At 37.1% G+C, this 25,851-nt stretch overlaps 2 protein-coding genes and 1 pseudogene across 2 annotated transcripts in view; 2 read left to right on the forward strand and 1 right to left on the reverse strand.

Annotated features, from left to right (window-relative positions):
• Nucleotides 1–9,725, reverse strand: part of LOC107695454 (histone demethylase UTY-like) — a 40,024-nt gene extending 30,299 nt beyond the window's left edge. Inside the window, exons 1-5 of the mRNA XM_016495356.1 lie at nt 9,102–9,725; nt 8,901–8,964; nt 4,664–4,772; nt 4,527–4,576; nt 1,634–1,692 (exon numbers count right to left, since the gene is read on the reverse strand). Of these exons, the coding sequence (XP_016350842.1) occupies nt 1,634–1,692; nt 4,527–4,576; nt 4,664–4,772; nt 8,901–8,964; nt 9,102–9,430 (611 nt within the window). The 5' untranslated portion in view covers nt 9,431–9,725. The remainder of the gene's footprint in view (nt 1–1,633; nt 1,693–4,526; nt 4,577–4,663; nt 4,773–8,900; nt 8,965–9,101) is intronic.
• A 570-nt stretch (nt 9,726–10,295) lies between these two features.
• Nucleotides 10,296–12,617, forward strand: LOC107695457 (FUN14 domain-containing protein 1-like). Its single transcript, XM_016495359.1, has 5 exons — nt 10,296–10,406; nt 10,982–11,144; nt 11,290–11,365; nt 11,868–11,996; nt 12,169–12,617. Exons 1-5 carry the CDS (start codon nt 10,388–10,390, stop codon nt 12,244–12,246), a joined length of 465 nt encoding a protein of 154 aa, XP_016350845.1. The 5' UTR covers nt 10,296–10,387; the 3' UTR covers nt 12,247–12,617.
• Nucleotides 12,618–12,880: 263 nt separating this feature from the next.
• On the forward strand, nt 12,881–25,105 carry LOC107695455 (EF-hand domain-containing family member C2-like; annotated as a pseudogene).
• The last annotated feature ends 746 nt before the right edge of the window (nt 25,106–25,851 follow it).

Below are 25,851 nucleotides of genomic sequence, written 5' to 3' on the forward strand. Positions count from 1 at the left end.
AGATATGGTCTTGTTTAGGGATCTGTGCCTTTGTGCATACGGACATCTGACTGCTAAGTAGTGATTGTGTTTTTCAACAATAGTGTGCACCCTTAATTTACAGAGAAAAGGTCAGGGAAAAATCTGTAGATGGAAAAATCTTTCTGCATTTTTCTACTTGCTACTTTGCACTTTTCCATGATCTAAATATTCTTAAAAATTAAAAGTTTGTTGTCATATGGAAGTGTGTAGGCCTTCTTGCATTTTTATGCTGTTACATTATGATTATATATTCAGTGGCATAAAATGGTCTTTAAAATGACAAATAATATCGCAATTATTTCTGGGGCAATATATCGCACAACAAAAAGTTGTTATCGTGACAGGCCTAAGCTGAACACAATATTGGTCTTCGGCAGATCTTGAATGTTAAATGTAATCTGATGTAACCTGACTAGAGATATATATATTCAGTGTTACAGTGACCAATTATCCCAAGCACTGTGTGAACGCTGAGAGAGACAGATATTGTACAGAACCCATGTGTAATAAATATTGCGTATTTTAAACAAATCTGACCCTGTTTTATTACTTGGTTAAGACCAAACAACAAATTTTAACTCCTAGTTAAACTACATCGAACACAAATCAAATGGATGTCTTTATCGCATCTTGCAGTATTTAATCTCCTAGTGCCTGAGAGTTGCATTTTTAAGCTTCTAATGAAACAAGTGAGGACTGAGAAGGTCATAAACTGTGAATGAATCAAGTGATGTCCATTATCATTGTTTATCCATATACAATATCAAAGAACAACAGATTTAAAAGAGAATTTCACAATGTTTATTAAATGCATTTGCACCAAAGTAGCTGTCTATTTGTCAACATTGTTGCCACTTCTCCAGCAATGTTTTCTGCTTGTGCTTTGCTGCTGTAGCCAGCACTGCCAACTAGCGTTTTGTCTGTATACTTGTAGAACGATGCAGACACAAATACAGAGCTAGGAACACAAACAATCATGCTGTAGGTTAATCACAATGGGCCCTTTGACGTGAACCAAACTCAGATCACCTCCTGAAACAAAGTTTGTGTATCATGTACAAACTGAAAGCCACTCTGAAAACAGCCCACTTACACAAACACTTGTATTTTAGTAGACTATAAACAAAAGGAGAATGAAGAGCCCCTTTACTTTGAACCACACAGTGCATGCAGACCATATATTTAATTGCCAACATTTTGTGGTTTAATCAGATCTTGCAACAACGATTTTAATTCAATTAATTGCTCAGCCGTACTTAACACAAGTACAAGTCTCCAAAATAACACTTCTGTTATTCATTGACAGAAAATAGACAAAAAATAATGCACATACTTTCTGCAGACTTTAGCAACAAAAAAATTATAGACTGAATGTAAAAAATGAAATAATTAAAAAAAAAGACAAACAAGAGGATAACAAAATACAGAATTTCTAATTAGTCTGTAAGCTGAGAAAGCATCAACATCACACTTCAAGTCATGAAAAATGCTATTAGGGATGCTATTTCAACAATGTTATGTTACAGATAAAAAAGAAAAGAAAAGAAAAAGAAACCAGATGGAATGCATGAGAAAACAAATGCATTACAGAACACATAGTAAGTGTACTTACCAGTGAAAAGCATTGTAATGGAAGTAAACCAAACCAAGGCCATATAAAAAGGCAGCATTCTGGAAAAAAGAGAAGATGAGAATTAGAAACATTATGAGAAAGAACTATTCATCAATTCATCATAGTTGAATTAAACAGCAAATTGACTTTCTAATAAAGGATGGCACCGTACGTACGAGTAGGGATGGTTTACTCTCACAGCAGGTCTGACACATCTGCGCTCAGCAGGGGACAGAAACGTCTGCGGCTAATGAGCACGTGTTAAACTAAAAAGGTGCCAAAGTCTTCGCCTCCCGCAACCACAAAAGGTTATATTTACATAACAGAATGTGCAAGACAATATGGATCAATGAAACATTATCGTGTCTGAACCACTTATCTGTGCTCAGAGGCAAAGCATGACTCAAACTGAAAGTCACTGTGGCTTGTCTTCCCCACAAATGCACTTTCGTTAGATGATGAAACCAGATGGTTACTTGACGAAGTGAATAATTTAAGAATTAAACTAGGACTGGGCCGTATGGTAAAACAAATAAAAACCCCAGTCACCTTTTTTCATAGAGACAAGCGCTCATTGTTATCACTTTCAGTCAATAACAATTTATATTTCAGTCTGTTGCATTTTAACCAGAGTAGAACTACAGGAAAAATAGTGTAGATATAGTAATATAGTAGCATTTTTGTGTGACAGATATTTGAATTCAAAGTACACATTTTATCAGTTCATGCATTCCAATGCACTCAAATGACAAGACTGTCTTGAAAGTGCAAACCAGGTTTCACATTTTAGATGAATGCGGCTTTATTCAAATGTGATCACGAAGTCTACAATGACATGAGCTTTCAATGACCAGCATGACAGCACACGCTACTTATTTACAATCTAAAAAGGATGGCTGTCTCGCAAGACCTCGGACAGCAGTGTGAAGTAGGACAGGCGCAGAATAAAGAATGCCAGAGAAGCACTGACTGCAAAGCGCATGGTGCATCACTCTGACAGGCTGACAGTACTGCACAGGGGCCACTCATCACACCTGCACAAATCACACACAGCTGTCTGACTGCTGAGACAGCACCCTTTAACCCTTTCAGCACCGACACAAATTTAGAACATGCCCTCACTCTCAGAGCAAAAAAATAAATCCTACACAGGGAAAGGGGGAGGGGAGGGGTTACATAAGCTTTGCAGAAAATATGAAATCTTCAGCTTCCACAGCTGCAGTCTAAAATGTTTCCATTGGCAAATTTTCCATTCAGGCATCCAAACTAAATAGTGCCAATGCAAAAATGTTATTTATAGTTAGAAACTACCTAATAACTCACAAAAAACGTTTAGTCCATCTGTGCTGGAAATCAGTTTCTATTAGCCGTATGCTGAGGCTTAGCGCCTGATATGTGAGAGATGACACTTCTATAGTCGACAGCCGTATCTGCAGTCAAAAACACGGTGAGAGTTTACTCTGCTATGGAAATTTCACAGCCAAAAACATTATTCTTGCTCAAGGAGAGCACAGTGTCTGGAACCCAGAACTGTCAGAGGCCATTACTGACACTCCCACAGTATCTCATTTCACATTTAAAAACTCTCTAACAGACAGCTACACCTAGCCAGACACATCAAACTGAATTGCTTTCACTAATAATGGACACCTGGAATTACATCTGTTACAGGCGATCCAAACACAAGTAGCCATACTGCAAATGGTCCATTGAGTCTTGTGCATGTACATTTGCTTAGTTCTTAATGTATCATTATTGCTTAGCAGACTTTAATCATTGCGTCAAAACAAGGGTTTTAAACTTACACCACCTTTTGATATTGTCTGTAGGCGCGTTTCCATTACCCTTCAAATTGCGCAAATTGAAATTGTGAATTGAAAATACGCCTAATGGAAACACGTCAATTTCGCAAAAACGCCCATATATCGCAAAAAAGCTTTTACGCTCGCATGAGGTGGTTTTTCAGGCAATGCGAAAAAGTAATAATTCGCAAAACTGCAATGGAAACGGCTTTTTCGAATTTACAGGTCACATGGCGTATGTAAAAAGTCATATGATCATTCTTCGATGTACTATAACCTCCAAGAAACACATCATACGTGGCCGCTCTCCAGTATAAGGGGCTTTCCTACCATTAATGCTTAGACAATTTACACTGCACACGTCTGCGGTGCAGTGTGGCTCTGACACGGCCACTGAAGCTGATTGTGGCCACAATGCTTGTGTTTATTCCAGAATCCAGCTGCGCCACACACGTTTCTGAAGCGGCTCTCAGTGATGCTTCTGTAAAGATACACGCATACTCCTCCTTTGAATAAATATAGCCAAAATCCGTCAAAATCCCACCAAAATCCGTTGCCATGACTTATCGCGAGAGGCAAAAGGTTACGTTTTAGTCGCATAACATTGGTTAATGGAAACGACATCATTTTGCAATACTTTATCGACATTTATAAAATATCGTCAAAGTTTTGCGCAAATCTGTAATGGAAACGCGCCTTGTGATGCTTTAGACCTGTTCCTGGAGATCTACCTACCTGCAGAGTTCAGTTCCAAACCTGCTTCAACACAACTGTCTGTGATTATAAAGTGTCCCTAAGGATTTTAATTGGCTGGTTCAGTTGTGTTTGATCAGGGTGGAGCTGAACTTTGCAGGAAGGTGGATCTCTAGGAACTGGATTGGCCACCACTGCATTAGACAAATGCAATGTTACCACATGCATCCACGACCACCTCTGAAAGTGGGTGTGATCTTAACACAATGAATTCCCAAAACACACTGGACCCTGTTAACACTTGCATTTAGCACTGTCTAGCCTACATGTCAGAATGGATTTAACAACAAGTGTAAATGGTGCAAGTGCACAATCAATAAGAATCAAGCAACTCTCACCTTCCAGTAGTCTGACTGTAAACTGTAGTATCTCTGGTATGCAGATAATGCTGAGAAGAAAACAAAAGAAACAGATTAAGACTGATTGTCACATTTTTAATGACAATAAAATAAATATTCCTTAAGTCAGAACTCACCTTTAGGATAATCTTCCAGTAAAAGGTTGAAGTGACCTAACTGGCAAAACACCTCTGGCTCCACTTTCCCTTCAGCTTTTAAGATGTAGACGTCATAGCAGCGAACAGCCTGTGAAGCAAACAGTGAATGTGAAACAAGTCAGAATGCCCACTTGGAGAAATCAATCAGTTTGTCTTGAACTTGGTAAATAATTTTCCAGGAAAAAACCATTGTGACCGTTACATATATTTTTCAATCAACTTTTACCATTGTCATATTTACCATAAGATACTCCAAAGGTGCTGATATATGATGGAAAGAGATCTTCGTTTGATACTTCTAATGTATATAACCCATGTATAATCCATGTATCTCAGCACTCACCAAGCATTATGAAATATTTTGTACCCTAATGTCTGCATTATATAACATGTTGCCTAATTAAACAGCAGCCATACGCTACAGTTCAAAAGTTTGAGGTCAAATTTTCTTGAATGAAATTAATACTTTTATTTAGCAAGGACACATTAAATTGATCAAAAGTGACAGTAAGGGCATTTTTAACATCACAAAATATTCTTATTTTAAATAAACGTTGTTGTTTTGAACTTTCTATGCATCAAAAAAAACGTTTTATAGTTTCCACAAAAACATTGAAGAGCTCAACTGTTTTCAGCATTGATTATAACAAATGTATTTTCCATCAAATAAGCACAGCCCTGCTGAAAATAAGAGACTTCTTTCAAAAACATAATGCAAAGCAAACCCTATACTTTTGAACTTATATGCTTTATAAAACATGTTACATTTACTTAAATACATCTAACAATCTTAACTCCAAATTAAATGCGGCAAATGAATTACTAATGCACCATTAAAGATTTATTTTAACTGCTTTGTTAGAATGCTGGAGACAAAGCAACATTAAAGTACATAAAGAGGAGCCATCATTGTAAATATACTAATGCAGCATCCAATAACCAACCAGTAGTCTTGTTTGCTTGTCTCCTGTCAGGGCGCTTTAAAGCTCTGAAACACCTACAAGGTCAACCGAGTTGAAGGTCACAGAAAAAGTTAAATGCACTGGTAATTTTCTATGACAAAAGAAGTTCAGAACACGATTTTTATACAGAGATATTTACTCTGTATTCTTGTCTGTGTTTTGAATTATTTCACTTGGTGTGTTAAATTGATAAAACATGCAATAGGGCTGCAGATTCATGAAATTGCAACATATACAAGTTAAACATTCAGACTGACCAATGCAAACTTTGACGTATTGAATAATCGGTGCTTGTTTATGTGAGAACTCAGTTCATTTAAATAATAAACACAACATTGCAAATATCTTGCACAAACATCTTCTTTTAAGACAATATCTAGAAACCAAAATAACTTGAGAACATTTTAGCCAATAATATCAGTGCTAAACACATTAATAACGTGTTCTAATTAAACTTAAAATGAAGCGCTCATTTAACCGCTGCGTTCACAAGGTCTTTAAAGAGGTGCTGGCTGTATCTGGGACACTGAACGTTTTGACAGACACGGCTAGCTTGTGGGAAGAGTTGCACAGCAGCAGACAGACAGCACAACAGCACTGAGCGAAGTGATTGAGGAATGCACACGTCAATTTCTAAATTAATCGTCTCATTCTTGTCAGAACCACCACAGCCTCAAAATGTCTGGCCCATGGCAGAGATGGTAATTAAACATTCCACCTGTATATCTCCTAGGAAAAAAATCAAGAAGATTTAGAAAGGAAGAAAAAAAACATATCTGTCCACATGGAATTGTAGAAATGGACCTGCTGCAAAAGATTTCTTATGAAACATCACAGATATGACCACTGTTAGCGCCCTTTCACACCAAGTATAACCATAAAGATAACGGTAACTATATAGCATCCGCACCAATGCACAATAATGTTCTGTTTATTAGAACCCAGCACATTAAAGTGCAAAAAACTGCAATTTAAATGCTTAAGCTCCTTAAAGTCTGTTAGATTCTGTTAGGCCATCAATGTTTTTAGCATTCATCTGCTGGAAATAATCGTTCTGAACGTGATCTCAATTACATTGCTCTTGTGTTGTCATTATAGCTGTGGTGTGGACTTCCCTATTCTCAAAGTATTAAGGGCCATTCACAACAAGGACGATAACTAACTTTTAAGGTTTAAAAATAGTTGTGATTATATAAGAATAGCGAAGTCCACACCACAGCTATAACAATAAGGACACAGAGGAATGATAGCTTTGGAATCACTCTGATTGTATTTTTTTTCCCAACTGATGAACGATAAAAATTACTGACAACCAATCACAATCCACCCAACTTTAAAGAGCTTGAGCACTTAATGACGAAAAAACTATAGCTAGAGCTTATAATAAACAGAATATTATTGTCCATAGGTGTGGATGCAAATATAGCTGTCTAGTTATCTTTCTTGGTGTAATCAGGCCTATAGAATGATTTTTAAAACTATTACTTTTATAGTTATCGTTCTTGGTATGAACAGTCACTATTTTTTAAGATGCATCAATTATTTACGGCATTTCTTGTGGCCAATTAATATAAATGTCTATGAACAATAATTCCAACCTATTAATCTAATTATCTTACAGTATGGTTTTGTCTACAAGCTCACATCTACACTTTGGATTGAAAAAAAAAAAAAAACTAAGTGCATGGACTTTTATCATCTTTATCACTTTACTGCAGTTCATGTTTACTTCAAGGGTCCTGCAATATGACAATGAATTTTTTACAACACAAATGTTTCCCCTATGTTGTAAACAACAGCCATAATTATAAATAAAACATAAGTAGTTAAAACAAATCAAGTGGCACAAAATATACAGCACTGCAACAAACGCTGCTTGCAAATGCAACCTAGCAACTTGCTTGGCTATATAACAAACGAAGTACTCAAATCTGCAAAATGCAATGTTAAACCACACACAAGTTCTCGTAAGCAGCTTGATTACTTTACTGAAACCGTGAATGTTGCGATAGGACTGAAAAGAGCCCAGTAGCATTCAAATAACTCTCCTCACATGCAGTTAGAGTTAGCATAATGCTAACCAACTAACATGTAGCCACTGCCGGGCAAACCACTGGGATCAGAGCTTTTAACCTTCCCAGTTCATCTTGAAACACTACAACAGCCTACAGACTGGTCTAAGGTCGGCAAATAAATTCAATAATTCACAACTTTGGCCTAACCGAGTATGAACAGCTCGGCTAGCTAAACTTATACACTGGGAGGATTTATCATCAAACGACAGATGCACCTTGTGGCTCAATAAAAAGCTATTAAGACATTTCTCTATAATTAAGACCATTAATTCATTCAAACAACCTTCGCCTGTTTAACTGATATTCAAATGGTTGCAAACGAATAAAAACAACACCCTCATTACCCTCAACTCTTCATTACAGCGCCGCACTGACAATGGGTGAACGAGGTCATAATAGGCGAAAATGGCTTCATATAAAATAGCATTTCTTCTCAAAGTCTACCTGCGGTTTACATGCGCAAGACCTCGACAAAGCAAGCACCCAAACTAATATAACACTGTTTAATCACTTTCAAAGCAGACTAATATTTAAAATAATCACTGCAGGGAGCAACAACAGCAGATCCTCATCACTGACATGCATTGTGCATTTCATTTGTATAGCACTTTTCACTCACGATACTCAAAACAGTTTAACGAAAAGTCAATATTTACAATATCCTAATATCTCCATCGCATTTAGCAGATTAGAGCTTGGCGATCGTATAGTTTAAATTTGCGACGATAAACAATCACGCAGTTTTGCTATATAGTATTTATTGCTTTAAATCAGTATACTGTGTGTAAGCGAGTGAAGTTGGATGTACTAACTTTTACTATATCGTTTAAGTATATCATTAATAGTACAATATGAATTTAATACTGCGTATATAGTGTATTTTATAGAATGTATAAATATCTGTTTACAGCATTATAAAAGTGTAACGCACACTGCATTATTTTGTACAATGCAATGCTTGTCTGTGCACTGTGTACATATTCTGACTGTGTATTGCTGCTGATGAATAAAGTATATATTTATGTCCATACAGACTCCCTTAAGTGTCATTGCATACTGCGTCAATATAACGCATTTTTTCTTTTGTGCAACACGAGTATATTTGCAGAGTGATGTTATATGATTATCAGTTATGTGTCTGTCTGTCTCCAGACCTCCATCAGTGTCATACACTCATACCTTTAACAGCAAGGCCTTCGTTCTGGCGCCATCTTCATGAAGCCTCTGAAATCCAAATAGTGTGCTGCAAATAGAGGACAACACAGGCGGCTCCGTGTTACTTTACCTGCACCGCATTCATTTGCACCGCTTTAACATGCGGGGAACGCTCATAAAAATGCACGGAGGGTCATCGGTGCAAGTAAAGGGGCTTTAACTGACCTGTCTACGCTGGCTAAGCGCTCCCTTTCTTGCGGCGTAAGCTTCGGAAAGTCCTCCTCGGTTTCACTCGCTTTTCCCGCCGCCATTTTCTTTTCCTCATCACCACCATCACCAGCAGCAGCAGCGCGAGCTACAGCGGGCACTGACACTCCGCACGATTTCATAGACAAAAAACTCCAGCGAAAATATTTACGCACCGCAAGCCGAGCACCTTTTTGCGTAGATCTAAACGCAAAAAAAAAAGAATAGACGGAAAATAATTTCCTCTGAACACCCCCTTTTTCACATTGTCCTCGACATAAATGAGTCGCAGGTACACCAAAATGCATGCAGAATGAACAATGCAGGATTCAACGGTAAATTGTTATTAAGTAATATCTCAAACTTCCCCCTAGTCGCCAGTTCAAACTTGTTATAATTGTGTCACTCAAGCGAACCCACGCCGCCGCCGTCAGAACGCCTTCTCTGTGGTTTTGGCCAATGGCTGCTTTCGGTTGTGGACCACGTGATCGGCCTTGTCTTGTGATCCTTTTTTCATATAAACTTTCAAGGGGGAGGGTAAATAGCAAACCCCTCAACTTTACTCCGCATCTTCGCCTGCTGCGATTGGCTCAGCTGGATTTATTATGATTACGTAACACCAACATAAAACGCGTGATTGGTTCAAGCGTCTGTCTGTTTGAAAACTTAGGGTTTTTAGAGGATGTAAGGAAAACGTTGCCTGATTTCTACAATTATTATACAGTTAGAGTTGCATGAGTCAGTATGATTTTAATTCCTCCAGATTATGTGGTAAATATGGAATATGTGGTTAAGTGTAATACAAGGCAGATCAGAGCAAATATCTTCTTTCTTTCGTTCTTTCTTTTTTACACTAGTTGTTGGAGATATCTCTACATCTTTCAAAATGTTAAGCAAAGAAAAAGAAAAAAGAAAGGAATAATTCTTTCTTTATCTTCTTTTTACTCCCTTGCTTAACTATTATTATTATTAATGTTTGTTATACAGCTAGTGTTTCTTATATGAAATTAAGCCAGCTTCAGAGTTCAGACGGTATGTGTAAAGACCTCTGATACTGTGGGTAAACAATATTTAAAACACTTGAAACAATCTGCAAACTATTTTGTGAATAACACATAGAAGCGATCGTATGAGTCCGTGGACAGTGATATGGTGCGGAATACCAAAAATTCCAAAGAAGAAGAAGTGGACAGTGATCGCACGTAAATTACGCAGGATTTTGCGTAGAGCTGCGGCGGACGGCGGTGTGAACGGAGCCTCATAAAATGGCGGATCGCGGTGAAGGTAAATAAATTTGCCAACCAAACATTTGAATAAATAGTCTTGGTTGACAACGTGTTTCTTTAATCATAGAGGTTATATGCAATGAGATTCTAAGTGTTTTCAATGTAGTAGAGCAGCATAATAATCGATTATTATGTCGGCAGACTGTACAGATATCATGTGCTAAATCTCGGGAAATTACCTCATACTGTTTTAATCCTCATTCATGTCTTTGTAACTGCATGTCGGTGAATACATTCAAAATATCGTCTATAATGTCTTGCTCTCAGGTTCGATATTTCAGTATAAGGTGCGATAGTGAGGTTGGTGACCTTATTATCAGTGTTACACCTAATAAAAGGTTCATGCTTTGTTTTTTTATTCAGATCATAAAGAGGTTAATCTAAAATGTAAAATAATGTAAAACAGGTTGTCGACCTACAATTGGTTCTTGGGTGGATATACACGAATAATCTCAATACCAATTGTTTACCAATGCAAAACGTCCTCCTAATGAATTATATGAAGGTGTATTTTCACTTGCATCAAAGCTTTGTGATTACTTCATGTATAATAACAGTTACTTTTGTTTTCAGATGTAGATGCAGAGAGTGAAGATGAATTGTATGAGGTGGTTAACATCACAGATTATGCCAGGAGGCATCAATGGTGGAGTCGTGTTTTTGGGAACAGTACAGGACCCATTGCAGAAAAGTACTCTGTGGCTTCACAAATCATGATGGGTGGAGTGACAGGATGGTTAGTGTTAATATAGATTAAGAAACCTAAGCTATTTCATATGTGCTGTAGTCTTTGATTGGTCGACTTCAATTTTCTATTCTACATGTATGAAATAACTGCATAATAATACGTGCATTAATTGCTTAAAATCTCTGTCATCTAGGTGTGCTGGTTATCTTTTTCAGAGAGTTGGAAAAATTGTGGCTACTGCTGTTGGAGGGGGATTTCTTTTGCTACAAGTATGGATTATTAAAATGCTTGCATCATATGTCATAGCCATTGTTAAAGGAATAGTTTACTTAAAAATGAAAAATTGCTAAATGTTTACTCACTCTCAGGCCATCCATGTAGCCTAGATGTGCTTGGAGAAATTTAGCATTTCATCACTTGCTCACCAATGGATCCTATGTTGTTGACTGCCGTCAGAATGAGAGTTCAAACAGCTGATAAAACATCACAATAATCCACAACACGACTTTTAACTTCACATTTTTAACTTCAAGCAGATCCTTCTGGCTAAAATACAAGCCCTCTATCCATAATATTGCCTTCTCATTCTGACAGCACCCATTCACTGCAGAGAATCCATTGTTAAACAAATGATGTAATGCTAAATTTCTCCAAATATGTTCCAATGATTGTTTCTCAAACTCATTGGATGGCCTGAGGGTGAGTAAATTTTCAGCAAATTTTCAGTTTTGAGTGAACTATTTGAGTGAAATCTTACTTTTCTCATTTCAGATTGCCAACCACAGTGGCTATGTGCAGGTTGACTGGGGGAAAGTGGAAAAGGATGTCAATAAAGCTAAAAAGCATTTGAAGAAAAAGGCAAACAAAGCAGCCCCTGAGCTCAATTCCTTTATAGAAGAAGTGGGTATTCTTTCATACATTCATCATAACTTCATATAACAGTCTACTAGCTATTTTGCGCTCCCACAATTCTATAAAGCATTTTGTATTATTATTTAGTGTGTGCACAAAACACTTTAGAAAGTTGTTACTCTATCCTACATTCTGTAAGTGGTGTATTTTTCTTATACAGTCGACAGAATTTGTGAAGAGGAATATTGTTATCTCGGGTGGATTTGTTGGAGGATTTCTGCTGGGCCTGGCATCCTAAATGAAACCTGGATCTACTGTATTGCCACTGATATAAGTAGTTTGCACATTAATATTCTCCCTTATCTCTGTATCGCAGCGATACAACACTGAAACTTGATGTATTGTCTGAAGCAGTCAGTGCAATGGACGTTTGCTGAACTGTTGTTCTAAATATATTCCTCTAAAATGTTGTTTTTAACTGTACATAGCTTAATCATTCTGATGAAGAGAGAGATATTGTGCCAATAACTTTATAAAAAAATTGGTGGTGGTTTTATGTTATTTTTTATATTATTTTGCCTACCCTTAATCTACATATACAACTAAGGGGAAGTCGTGGCCTAATGGTTAGAGAGTCGGACTTGTAATCCAGAGATTGCGGGTTTGAGTCTCGTACCGGCAGGGATTGTAGGTGGGGGGAGTGAATGTACAGCTCTCTCTCCCACCTTCAATACCACGACTGAGGTGCCCTTGAGCAAGGCACCGAATCCCCAACTGCTCCCCGGGCACCGCAGCAAAAATGGCTGCCCACTGCTCCGGGTGTGTGTTCACTGCTGTGTGTGTGCACTTAGGATGGGATAAATGCAGAGCACTAATTCCGAGTATCACCATACTTGGCCACATGTCAAAAAAAAATAAAATAAACTAGTGTTTCTTGTATTTTGTTTTTGACAATACATTATTCGAGGTAGTTAATATTTACTTGTCCAGAGGCATGTATTGTTTTTTGAGTGCTTTACTTTGTGGTGGATATTTTTAATATACAGAATAGCCCACCAATAACATGTTTGTGTTATTGGTGGTCTTTCTGGTTATTTACGGTCTATTCATGTTGTTTTGTTTTTTACAAGGAAAAAAAAACTTAACGAAGGTTTAGAAACATCTTGATATATTTTATTGCAGACAAAAGCATGGACCAATTTAAATGCTGTTTTAAAAAAAAAAGATTTTTGTACAGGGTAAGTACATTTATGAGAATTTGGCCACCCAGTCAATAATCATATAGATCATGCAGTTTACAGTAACATAATAACTTGGCTGAAGAGATTCGGAAGTAGGTTCTACTGTATGTTCATCAAAAGTATTTTATCTTAAAATAATATTTTATTAATTATTTCTGACCGTCTTATATTTGTCAATCAATGCATGTTATACGTTATGAAACACAGAGAGATATTCAAAACTGGCCAAAACAAAAACTTCGTGAGATATCTGAAATATGATAAATGTCTTAAAGGGGTCATATGATGCTTTTTTAAAGATTATTATTTTGTGTATCATTGGACTAATGCAAACAGTTTCTGTCACGTGATCTGCCTTTCGTTGCCTACCAATGATATTTGCAAACAAGTTGTTACCTTGGCAACCGGTTCCCAGTAGTCTGGTGTCCTGTACGGAGAAAATCCTACATTATTGCTTGCCACTAATAATGGCGTTACCAATGTTGCCTGCAAACTCAGTCAATAGAAATGTAAGTGATATTAAAATTATTTGTATAAATGTTTTGTCTGTGTTGAGGGAAAATAGCTTTCTGTGAAAAAGAGCTGTTTAAGTATTGCTTGCTGTGTTACTATCTGGAGCAGTTTGCTCATATTTACTTAAACTGAAAATAATTAAAGTGTGTGTGTGTGTGTAGAATATATATACTATACTGTTTAGTTAGTTAGTTAGTTAGTCACTATTGACTAAAATGTTGAAAGTGGTGCCAAATTCACAACCTGCAGTGAAGTTCATTCTATTTTTCAACTACTAATTACTGATGAAGAAACCAAAAAACACATAACATGGAGTAGAAACGACAGAGCAAGTTAAATTGATAGAAATGCTGTCATAACAAAACTATGAAAACATTTTAGTGTCCATTTTATTTTCTATCCATTATTTTCCAGATTGGAAAAGACAAATTTCACAAATCTCAGCATTTTGATTATTCAAATGGAGTAGCCATGATGGTTGGGGCAGAGAAGCCGGGCGCTGGAGGAGAACTTCTCCTGGGGCAGAGCGCAAGACCCAAGTATTCACTTTTTCCAAAGGGAGAGGGCAGTGATGCTCCGGCATGGGTTGCTTTTGACAAACAGGTTGGTCATTATTCTAAGGGAACATAATATACCTTTTTTTTTTTACCTAGTGCTGTGCAAAGTATATTCATTTTCCTCACTATTTTCTTACCTGAAGGTCCTGTGTTTTGATGCTTATTTCCAGGAAACTACCTCAGAGAAGGGAAAAATATATAGAGTGCAAAAGTGCAAGATTTACTTCTATCTGGAGGATGACACCATACAAGTAGTGGAGCCAGAACTCAAAAACAGTGGAATCCCACAGGGTAAACTATTAAAATCAAATGTATAGCATCCTAAATAATGACAATGACTGTTTAAATGCAGCTGGTCTCCTCCTATGTAGGAACCCTGATTCGGAGGCACCGCATTCCTCTCCCAGCTCCTAAAGATGATTGCTTCTACAATGTGCACCATTTTAACATCAATCAGGAAATAGTATTCTATTCCAGAACCTTTATGATTACAGACTGTGACCCCTTCACACGCAACGTCTTGATGAAAATGGGGGTGCGCCTAAACCCCCCTTCTTCCATGCCAGCAGATCCCTATACCACCCATCGACAAGAGATAAGAAAGCACCATGTGTATAAATAGCAATATCAATACTTTAATATTATACTGTTTCTTTCTCTCTCACAGATGGAGGAGAACATGAAGCCGCTGCGGCCATATGAAAGAAGTGATACCCTGAAGCAGTTTTTGGAACATGACCGCAAAGTCCTGCGCTTCTCCTGCTACTGGGATGATACTGAGAGCATGTTTGGAGACCCCAGAGAGCTGATCTTGCATTACTACCTGGCAGATGACACAATGGAAATTTACGAATTAGTCCTTCCAAACTCTGGTCGAGACACTGTCCCTAAATTTCTGCACAGGGGCAAGCTTCCCAAGGTTTGTAAAAAAAACAGAACTGCAAAACATTAATTAATTAATTAACATATACATAATGTATTAACACATCCATTCTTGAGCACTAAATTCAGCTTTGCCATCACAGAAATAAATTACATTTTAAAATATATTAAAATATAAAATAGTTGTTTTATATTCTTATAATATTTCACAATATTACTGTTTTTACTGTATTTTGATCAAATAAATGCAGAGGTGATGATTTCAATGAGTGTGTTTGAAAAATCTGAAATTAAATGGTTATAAAAATAATAATAATAATAATAATAATAAATCCTTACATTTATATAGTGCTTTTCTGGGCACTCAAAGCACTTTACATGGATATAGTAGATGCATACATAGGTTATTGTTCAATCCAGTTTGTTCCACCTTTAGACAAGATAAAGTGGTTATCAGTTCCTCTTTCCTCTTTTGCTTGGACAAATTTCTCCATCCTCCATGCCAAGCTTTTATCCAGACTGACAGGGCTGAAAGAACATCCAACTTCCCTAAAGCACTTTTCAGTTTGCTCCCTGCTTGTTTTGCAGTCCAAATTCATTATGAAGGAAGAAGAATTTGTTCAGGGTTTTTTTCTGTTGTTATGTAGTCTTGTCACTCAATCTGTTGCCTTTCACTAAATGTCATCTAAAAAGTTTTTGCGGGAATCCCCCAATGAGAAAATAATTATGAACCCATTAGCTAATTTCACTCGTCCTTCAAGTTATGAGAAATTACAATTTAGCTCTTGATTCTGTCAAACAGCACGCTCCTATTCCCAAACATCAGCCTGGAGAAATAACAGACCGCACAGTCCTCAATGTATTTGGACCAGTCGGACAAGGAGGTCGCTACATTTTGGATAGCCTCAAAGTAAGCACTGACTAAAAAGTTTATTTTTATAAATACAATTTTTAATTAGTTTAATTAGTAGCCAGTTGTTTTAGTTTTAACTGACTAGAATGTCAATGTCTCCTTAACATTTTACAGACTGGAGCAGTAGAAGAAGAATTCTATAAAGACTGTGACCTGACCATTGGAGGCGTCATTAATGTGTGGGGTCGAAGGGTGATAATATGTGACTGCGACAACTTCACTAAAGAGTATTATCGCTCTAAATATGGTATTGGTGAGTTATGTCATGACTCAAGGGAAAGGAGTAGTATTTATGCTTTTATAGATGATAGTGGCCTAACATTCATTTTGATTAATATGTCATATTTCATGATTTGTGGTAAATAGCTTTGTGTAAATTAACAATTTACTTTTTTACAGGCAAAAGAGTATATAAATAGCATTTTTATTATTATTATTTATTTTTATATCATTATTTTATAGCATTTTTATAGTATAAAATAGAATAGGAGAATGGATTATTTTTATTATTAGGTGGTTTTGAAAAATTTAGAGGGAGGGGTTTGGCACCACTATTAATGACCACATGATGTCAGTATTGAGTTTCACCTGTGACTTTAGAACAGGGGTGTCCAAACTCGGTCCTGGAGGGCCACTGTCCTGCAGAGGTTAGCTCCAACTTGCCTCAACACACCTGACTGGAAGGTTCTCTGCCTAGTAAGAGCTTGATTAGCTTGTTCAGGTGTGTTTAATTAGGGTTGGAGCTAAACTCTGCTGGACACCGGCGCTCCAGGACCGAGTTTGGACAGCCCTGGACTATAATAATCTCAGTGGCCCTCCAGGACTGAGTTTGGACACCCCTGCTTTAGAACAATGTAATGAACTCATATTTATTTTGTTTGCTACAAACAAACACTCTCCACAGCATGTGCAATCGTATGCTCTACTGCTTTTTGTTGTGAACTGAAAATTTACATACCCCAACCGCTCATTCTCAGCACACACTGCATCTATGTGGTCTGACAAGCTGTTCATTATTTTCAAAGTCTTCCTGTCGTAAATCCCACATCTCTATGAGACACTAATGCTTTCTAGTGTGCTTTCATCTCTGTGAATAACTGTCAGAATAACACGCACTGAACAGCAGAAGACTAAAGGAGCAGAACTGATTGACACCTCAAGGTGACTCAGTTTTTGGACAGCAGATATGAGCAATGACCAGCCTGGCCTCTTTATCTTCAAAAGTCCGGACATGAGAACACACGAGTTCCATGCCAGTGGAAACGCAATACGGATGCGCGTGCATCTGTCTGCTGCGGCGTTATGTCGACTGAAAAGATCATAGCATTAGTTACACATGAGCCTAATGGAGCCAGGTTGACACATGCTCTGATGAAGCACTTAATAATTTCTCAGAGGTTAAGAGGTTAATTCGTCTCCCCCGAGTTACTGTCTTCCGCTATTTTGGAGAGTATCACAATGTATACGCACGCTTTACCCTAAGTGTAAACAACGCTGATTACGCAGATTACGTTCATGTGCGCGCTTTCCCCCCTAACGTAAACAACGCCGATTACGTTCTTGGGTACTCTCCAAAATGGCAGAAGACGTAACTCGGGGGAGAATAATTGTTAAATAAATTGTGTTATTTTTGTTTTCTTAGAGCACAAAAAGTATTCTCATAGCTTCGCAAAATTGAAGTTGAGCCACTGATGTCACATGGACTGTTTTACCGATGTTCTAACTACGTTTCTGTCTGGGAACATTTCAGATGCGTTGCTGTCTATGGGAGGGTCAGAGAGCTCTCAGATTTCATCAAAAATATCTTAATTTGTGTTCTGAAGATGAACAAAGGTCTTATGGGTTTTGAACGACATGAGGGTGAGTAATTAATGACAGGATTTTCATTTTGGGGTGAATTAACCCTTTAAAGTATGTTTCATACATTTCTGTTTTCATTTGTAATTGTCTAGCATGTGACAACGCACAAATAATACATTTTAAGATACATGAATTCACTGTGTAATTAACCAGTGGTGTTCGACGCCCTCTATGCATTCTCGGTTGCACTATTCTCTGACATAGTGAACTAGGGGTCGACCGATATTTGTTTTTCAGGGCTGATGCCGATACCGATTATTACAGATCAAGTAGACCGATAACAGATATATAAGTCTGGTGTAAACATGAAAATTAATGTCAAAATTAAGAATAACAAGGGCTCTCACAAAAAGTTTCTTTAAATGCTTTTAAATTGTTTTATCGGCAAATCGGTTTTGAAAATGACCGATACGATAACCATAATAAAGCTTAATATCAGCGCCAATAATCGGCCAGACCCCTATAGTGAGCCTCAGAGTGATGACTTTTACATTTAAGACATTTTGTGAAATCAAACAGCATTTAACAACACATTAAACATTCATGGTATACATACCATAAACAAGAGCTGTACAAGCACTTTTTTAAAGAGATAGTTCACCCAAAAATGGAAACTCTGTCATCATTTACTCACCCTCATGTTGTTCCGAATCAGTATAACTTTCTTTTATGGAACATAGAAGATATTTTGAGAAATGTGTGCTTTTTTCATACAATAGAAGTCAGTGTTAACCAAAACTGTTTGTAACAGTGTTAGCCAAAATTATTCTTCAAAAAGTATTTTTTTTTTTTTGTATTCTGACGAAGAAAGAAAGTCATACAGGTTGAGAATGACATGAGATTGAGTAAATAATGACAGAATTTTTAGGTTTGGGTGAACTATCTCTTAACCATTTTAAAAATAAAATCCTCAAACTCTAGTGGATTGTTTTGATGTTTTATTCTGTATACAAATGATGTATAGAACAAATAAATACACTTTTTAAACTAGGACAACTAATAAGCTCAAACAACTTTCAAAGTCTAAGCAAAAACATGATGCATCTACATGATTAGTTTGATTTTAAAATGTCCAACCAATGGTCAAATTTTTATTCTATTGATTCCTGTCTATTGTAACAAAACATTCTTCAGCCAGATGATAAATGAAGCTTTTTTCTCAAATTTAGGCAAGGTCTGGTGAGCAATGTGTTGAGATTTGTGGCAAAAATGCTGACAGACAGTCCTATCGACAAGGAACGTGTTTTTATCATATACGTCTACCTCAGTGGCGACACCATAGCAGTCTTTGAACCTCCTCAGAGAAACTCAGGTACTGCCGTCCTGTTCCTTTAAAAACAGATCAGGAAAAAAACATAATTAAGATTCTGCCTTGTTATTTCATTGTTCTTGTGTTTAAGGTGTGATTGGGGGCAAGTTTTTAAAGAGAGGTCGAGTGAAGAAGCCAGGACAGGAGCTGTATAAGAGTGAGGTGTCCGAGTATTTCACAGCTCAGGATTTGTATGTGGGAGCTCGGCTGGATCTGAACAATCAGCCCTTCCAGCTGTTGGATGCTGATGAATTTACATTCGACTACCTGGAGCAGCATGCAGATGAGGTAACACACAAAAATCATATAGGGCCTTATTTTAACGATCTAAGCGCATGGTCTAAAGCGCGCAGCGCAATTGCGCTTAGGGCATGTCTGAATCGACTTTTGCTAGTTTAAGGACCGGATAAATGGTCGGCGCACCCGGCGCATGGTCTAAAAGTGTAGTCCCTATTCTCTTAATGAGTAATGGGTGTGTTTTGGGCGTAACGTGCCATAAATCAATCAGAGTCTCATCTCCCATACCCTTTAAAAGCCAGTTGGCGCCATGGCAGGTTCGCTATTTACACGGCGGAATTTAATTTTTAAAAATGTCTGTGTGCTGCTGCGCATCGCTGTGTGTGTAATAAGCGAAGTGTACGCGCGTTGTGCACCCACCTATAGGCGCATATTACTAACGCGCTCTTTAAATAAAAAGAAAAAAACATTGCGCCAGACTTTAGACCAATTTTTTGTTGGTCAATGGCGCATTCTATTTCAGTTGCCTCAAAATAGCAATGCGCTACCAGTGTGCCTGAACACACCTCGTTTTCAGACCAGCACGCCCATGGTCGCACAAATGGGCGCAAATGCATTTGCTATTTAAATAACGTGGTGCATGACGTGAAAATGACAACTGCGTCGGGCTGAAACTAGCAGAAAACACTGCCGTTGCGCCTGGAACCGGGTGTATGATAGGGCCCATAGTCTCTTCTGTTTTGATTAAAACTGTTTTACACAGAAACTTCATTGAAATCCCTTCACCTATGTTTCTCAATTACTTAGTTCCTTAAGGCCAATATTAACACCATTATTAGCAAAGTAAAATCCATCAGTGAGGAAGAGAAGAAGAAAGTAAAACAGTTCTTCACTATGAGTGACCCAAGCAGCATTGGCTTCATTCCATATGAGTCATTCAGGTAAGGAGCCGGCCAAAAATACACAAATAAAAGGTACATAACACATTGTGTGTAACTGTACTAAACTATAATTCCTAACATACACATCACTGTTGTGTCATAAAAACTAGTGTTGTAGTACTCAAGACCGGTCTCAACCGCATTTGTACTCGGTCTTGTCTTGGTCTCAGACTAAAAGGACTCTGATTTTGTTTCAAGACTGATCAAGACCACAACTGTGTGGATATCACTAAATTGCCAGTGCGTTGTCTGATTTATTTGTAAACATAATGAGACTAGATGTAAAACTTCCTGCTTTAACTGCAATCAATAAATGATTAAATAACTAACAATAATAAATAATTTGATTTACACCAGTGGATCTCAAAATTTTGGACTTCAAGTCCCCCTATTGTCCACAACAATATGTAAAGGCCCCCTACACTCACCCAAAATATTTTAGAGCTTAGCATGACTAGAAAAATGTATATCTTAAATTTTAGTTGTTTTAGTTTATTTTAATGTTTGCTTTGTCTTATTTTAAATAATTTTAAGTAATCTTGAGGCCCCCTGGCTGAGAACCACTGATACTGTTACACAGGGTCAGAAATTAATGAAGGATTGTGTCAAAAATATTACCAAAATTCATACAAATACCCACAAAATTCAAGAAATTGTTGCAAAAAAGGTGCTTGTATGAGATCTGTATTTTTATATTATAACATATGATATAATCAAGCAATATCACAAGAGCAGTTTTCACAAATTTGATATTGCTTTTATACAAATATTCAATAAAATGTTATTTTTAAAACATTATTCTCAACATTACTTATGCATTTGTAATTATACCAATTCATCAGATGCACTTTCTGTGCCGCCACTGCACTGCAAGGATGAATTTTATTTTTAGTGATTTTATTTGATTGGTAAACGCTCTATATAGTGTCTAATTCTTCTAATTGTATTTAATGATTAAAAATAAGACATTTCTCAAGTAAATGTAGATCTTTCAGATGAATCGGAGTAGTGCTGGTCAGGTCTTGGTCTTGACTCGGTCTCGCCCTGCCTTGGTCTTGTCTTGGTCTCGACTTGGTCTCGGATTAGGTGGTCTTGACTACAACACTAATAAAAACATATTGTCAAATAAAAGCAGTAAAAGTACCCAATACACTGTCTATTTTGACCGTGCACAAGCATTCAGTAAATGGCTGTGTTCTTTACAGGACTCTGTTGGCAGAAATGGACATTCATTTGTCTGAACACGAGATCATAACGCTGGGTCGCACTTACTCAGTGCGGGAACAGTCAGAGGTGGACTTGGACCTCATGCTTGCCGTGGTTCAAGATCAGCTAAAGAAGAAAAACTTTGAGAAGTTCACAGATATGATTTGAGCTTTCACACATGAGGACCGGCACAGGTAGCACTTGAGCAGGGTTTCCACCATTTAATCATCTTTCACTTTCTCAAGTCTCAAATCAAACTTTTTCAAATAGATTTTCTTGTATTTTATATTATATATTTTGAGATATGTTATATATTTTTATGTAATTAATTGTGCACATAAGGCTGTCAATATAGACAAATATTTAAAATATTTATTCTTATGATTCTTTTTGTGAGTAGTGTTATAAATTTCACATTTAGAATTTGCTGCTTATGTTTAGATTCAAAATACATTTTTGTGCATTCACTTCATCTTAGCAAAGGAAACAAAATAATATCAAACATTTTGCCACTGTTTACTATACATTTTACTTCATAATATTGTATTCGACATAAATATATATTCGTACAGAACCACAAAATCATTCCCCACTGTTCCTTAAGGATACCCTATTTCAGCTATTCAGAGTCACGCAGGCACTGATGTGAACCACTAACAATCACGGTGAAGTAGAATAACCATCAATCTGCTTTAAATTGAAGGGGTGCGATTAGTTCCAGCGGTTCAAGTGAAGCATTGGAAACAGATGAAGACCTGTGGCATGTTGCAGGCAGGGGAAATAGATGAGGAAGAATGCCGACAGGTCAACATGCTTGTCCTGTTTATGTGGCCCTGTGGAAAGTTTAGTTATTTATGATGTTCTGAAAATAATGAACCTGGAATGTCTGCAGCTGTCCGTCATGAATTCCATAAGAAAACTGTAAATGACAATCATTTCTGAATCGATTATTTTCTAATGTATTTTATAATATGTACCATTCAAAAGTTTGGTGTCAGTAATACGGTTTTTTTTAAGAAATTAATACTTTTATTCAGCCCGGATGTATTACATTGTTTAAAAGTGACAGTAACGACATTTGTAATGTTGCAAAATTGTTAACTGTAATTCAAGTAAATACTTTTTTTAAATAGACACTTGAAAGAGACTTCTTTCAAAAACATAATAAATCTTACAGATTATATACATATATATTAAATTCTTCATTTATTTTATTTCTATATTTATAACAGAATGCGCTGACGTGAGTTGCTCATTTTTCTTTTTGTCTCATTTCTGTCTACTCAAATGGTGCCGTAGATCTGGACACCTCTCTTCTAAAGAGGCACAGATCATCTTGAAGGCCGTCCGACTGCCGCTGTCTGATGACCTACTACGAGCCCTCCTCGAAAAGTAAGGTCAACAGAGCACAACTTATTATCCAAGAAACATTTCACCACAGCGCATCCTTAGTTTCTGCATCTCTCATGTTCACATCCAGGTTTCAAGACGAGTCTGAGAAGATTGACTATCATGCCTTCCTATCCGGTATCAACTGGAGAGAAAACCCGGCCCCTGCTGTGCCTCCAGATGTCACCGTGAAGGTGAGTTTGAAAGCGGTCTGGATGCAATGATGACAATCAAAAAAAATAGTCCATTTGTTCTGTCATCAAACACCTACTTTGAGACGTGATTCTTGTCACATGTACATGAGAGTGTTTGTGTCAGGGTCCAGGCCCTGGTAACCTTTGGGCCCCACAAGCTTTGAGCACCTCCAAGCCTCATCTCAAGTAAATCAGCCTTGGGAAAAACCCACTCAACAACTACTCTGAAGTGGAGATTTTATTACAGCGCAGTAATTTAGCATGCCTCCTTGGAGCCTAAGCAGAACCATCTGCTCACTGACTCGCAATGAGAAGCCTTCCAGTTCTGCTTGGTCTTAACTAACAGCAGGGGGAGACAGCGGTCGTTTTGTCTGTATGGTTTCTCACTGCTGTCTTTTCTGTGTATTTAGGGATTGTAGGACCATAGAGATTCCAAGATGGATCCATGAGAAGCAAGCCAGGCTGTGTGATTCTGTTTTTTGCTTTGCTCACTCATTTCTCATAGCTCATTTCACAGTGTTTATTGACTGTTAAATTAGCCAGTTTCCAGCCATTTCCTGTGGCCCTCGCAGCCATTACAATGGTGAATTACCCTGCACTTATCAAATACTTCTTAGTATGAAAGAAAGTAGAACAAGACCACACTGAAACTGTAAGGATCGATCGGTCTGTCTAATCCGTCTTGTCTAGTGACTAGAGCCATGTTTCATAAAAACCACATGAAGCCTTGTGCATAAAAAGTATGTATACTTACTATATGGTACATCTGTGACAGGGTAACCAGATGCCCCTGATTTCCAGGAACACATTTTTTTTTACCTTTGGTGGCCAATATGCACTGATATCCAGTGTTATTTTAATATGACTTGTATTATAGTATTTATTCATAGTATTATAGTATACTATTATAGTAATTTTTTCATATTTTGAATTAGCTTCAGCTTTGTATTTTCAGTTTTATTTTTCATTTTAGTCATTTTGTTATGTGCTTGTCATTTTTAATTCAATTTTGTTTTTTAAGATGTCTATATAGCTTTAATTTATTTTTAAGTTTTAGTAATTTTTGTACTTCAGTTTAAATTTTCATCTAGTATTTTTATTTCATGTCAGCTCTATTGAATTAACAAAAAGATTTGTAATCATTTTAGGTTTAGTTAACATTAATATCATTGCTAATATCATTGTCCGTCGATAAACATTAGTTTAAGGAAAATGAGTGTGCTATGAGTTACTCTGAACAGTTTTTACAGTTCATAAGTTTGTGTTGATGACTACACTAATTTCTGGTAGTACGTCAGAGTATGATATTCCATATTTCATCGCAGTTCTACATTTACCATGTTCATAACACACAAAACTGATATTCATTCTATGAATCTATTAAATTCATAGATATTAACATTGGATATTTCAATGATATATAGACTGCTGAAATAGAAATGTTCCCAGTTTTCATTTGAGAAATCTGGTCACCTTAACATATTGAGCAATAAAAAAATCTTATCTGCAGCAATTCTTTTTAAAAGATGATTACGTGTCTGATTTACTGAAGCACGCAAAGTCATTAAACATTTGTCATACATTTTTAAATAGCAAGTACAAGACATTTACCATGTGCTAAAGTCAAGCCGGTCTGATAAATCTATGTCTCGGTTCACCTTAATTTGCAAAGACATGAAATGAGAGTGCCAGCTAAACATATGCGCTCCAGGATCCTGTGATCTGTTTCTCAAACCCTGTCATGCTGTTGTTTTCAGTTTGACACAGACTGGAGAGAAAAAGCTGCAGACCCTGCAGTTAAAACCATCAACTGCTCGCTCTTTCTGGAGGATGTCTTTGGCAGCACCACAAACATTAATGAGAGCTGAGAACCGCCTGATGGGATCCTCAATAACATGTGAAAAGTCAAGAAATCTGCTCAACTTTGTGTATTGCACTGATTAAATTCACATTGTTGCACATTGTTGTTTCTGTTGTGCTGCATGAATGTCATAATACCGTTTATGTGTATTTTTTTTATTCAACATAAAATCAAAAACATGCTGGAATGAGAGAGCTGTTTGGAAGTGCCTTATGTGCCTTGGGACCAAGCGTAGAGCAGTTAAAAATATGAGCTGCTAAATCAAACCATATTTCATATACAGGCAGACAGACATGCACGTTTGTCGTAATTATACGGATAAAGCTGTCAATATAATACAACATGCCCAGCGCTATATGAGAGAAAATAACTGCCCGCTATACTGTACTCAAATTCAGATTTCCCAAAGGTCTTTTCATGATTTAGTTAAAGGAAAGCGAGCATTTTTCCCATGGTCCAACATCCTCATTTTATAACCTGCACTGGCTGTTCATGCTCTGATCTGGCCCATTATGCAACTGATAAATGCTGATGCTGTATATAAGAAGACAGGTTAAGCGTGTCTGTAATCAGAGCTTTTGCGATTAAGGCCTCAGTCCCTGGCCAAAACAAAAGAAGTGCATTACATCACACCAGTATTATCAAGTCTTCATTCCTAGCCTTCACACTTACTAAAATATTAGCCTCGTGAGTAAGCAGGCTTCTGTCTGAAACACAAAGGCTAATGGATCTATCATCTAGGACAGGGCTGTCCAAACTCGGTCCTGGAGGGCCGGTGTCCTGCAGAGTTTAGCTCCAAC

This window comes from Sinocyclocheilus anshuiensis, unplaced genomic scaffold, assembly GCF_001515605.1.
Source record: "Sinocyclocheilus anshuiensis isolate Anshui unplaced genomic scaffold, SAMN03320099.WGS_v1.1 scaffold562, whole genome shotgun sequence".
Lineage (NCBI taxonomy): Eukaryota > Metazoa > Chordata > Actinopteri > Cypriniformes > Cyprinidae > Sinocyclocheilus > Sinocyclocheilus anshuiensis.

Excerpts from the sequence above, each read along its gene's own strand:
- LOC107695457 (XM_016495359.1), top strand. Across the intron at positions 11,145-11,289 it reads ATGGGTGGAGTGACAGGATG|GTGTGCTGGTTATCTTTTTC; the intron begins GTTAGTGTTAAT and ends TCTGTCATCTAG. Across the intron at positions 11,997-12,168 it reads TCAATTCCTTTATAGAAGAA|TCGACAGAATTTGTGAAGAG; the intron begins GTGGGTATTCTT and ends TTTCTTATACAG.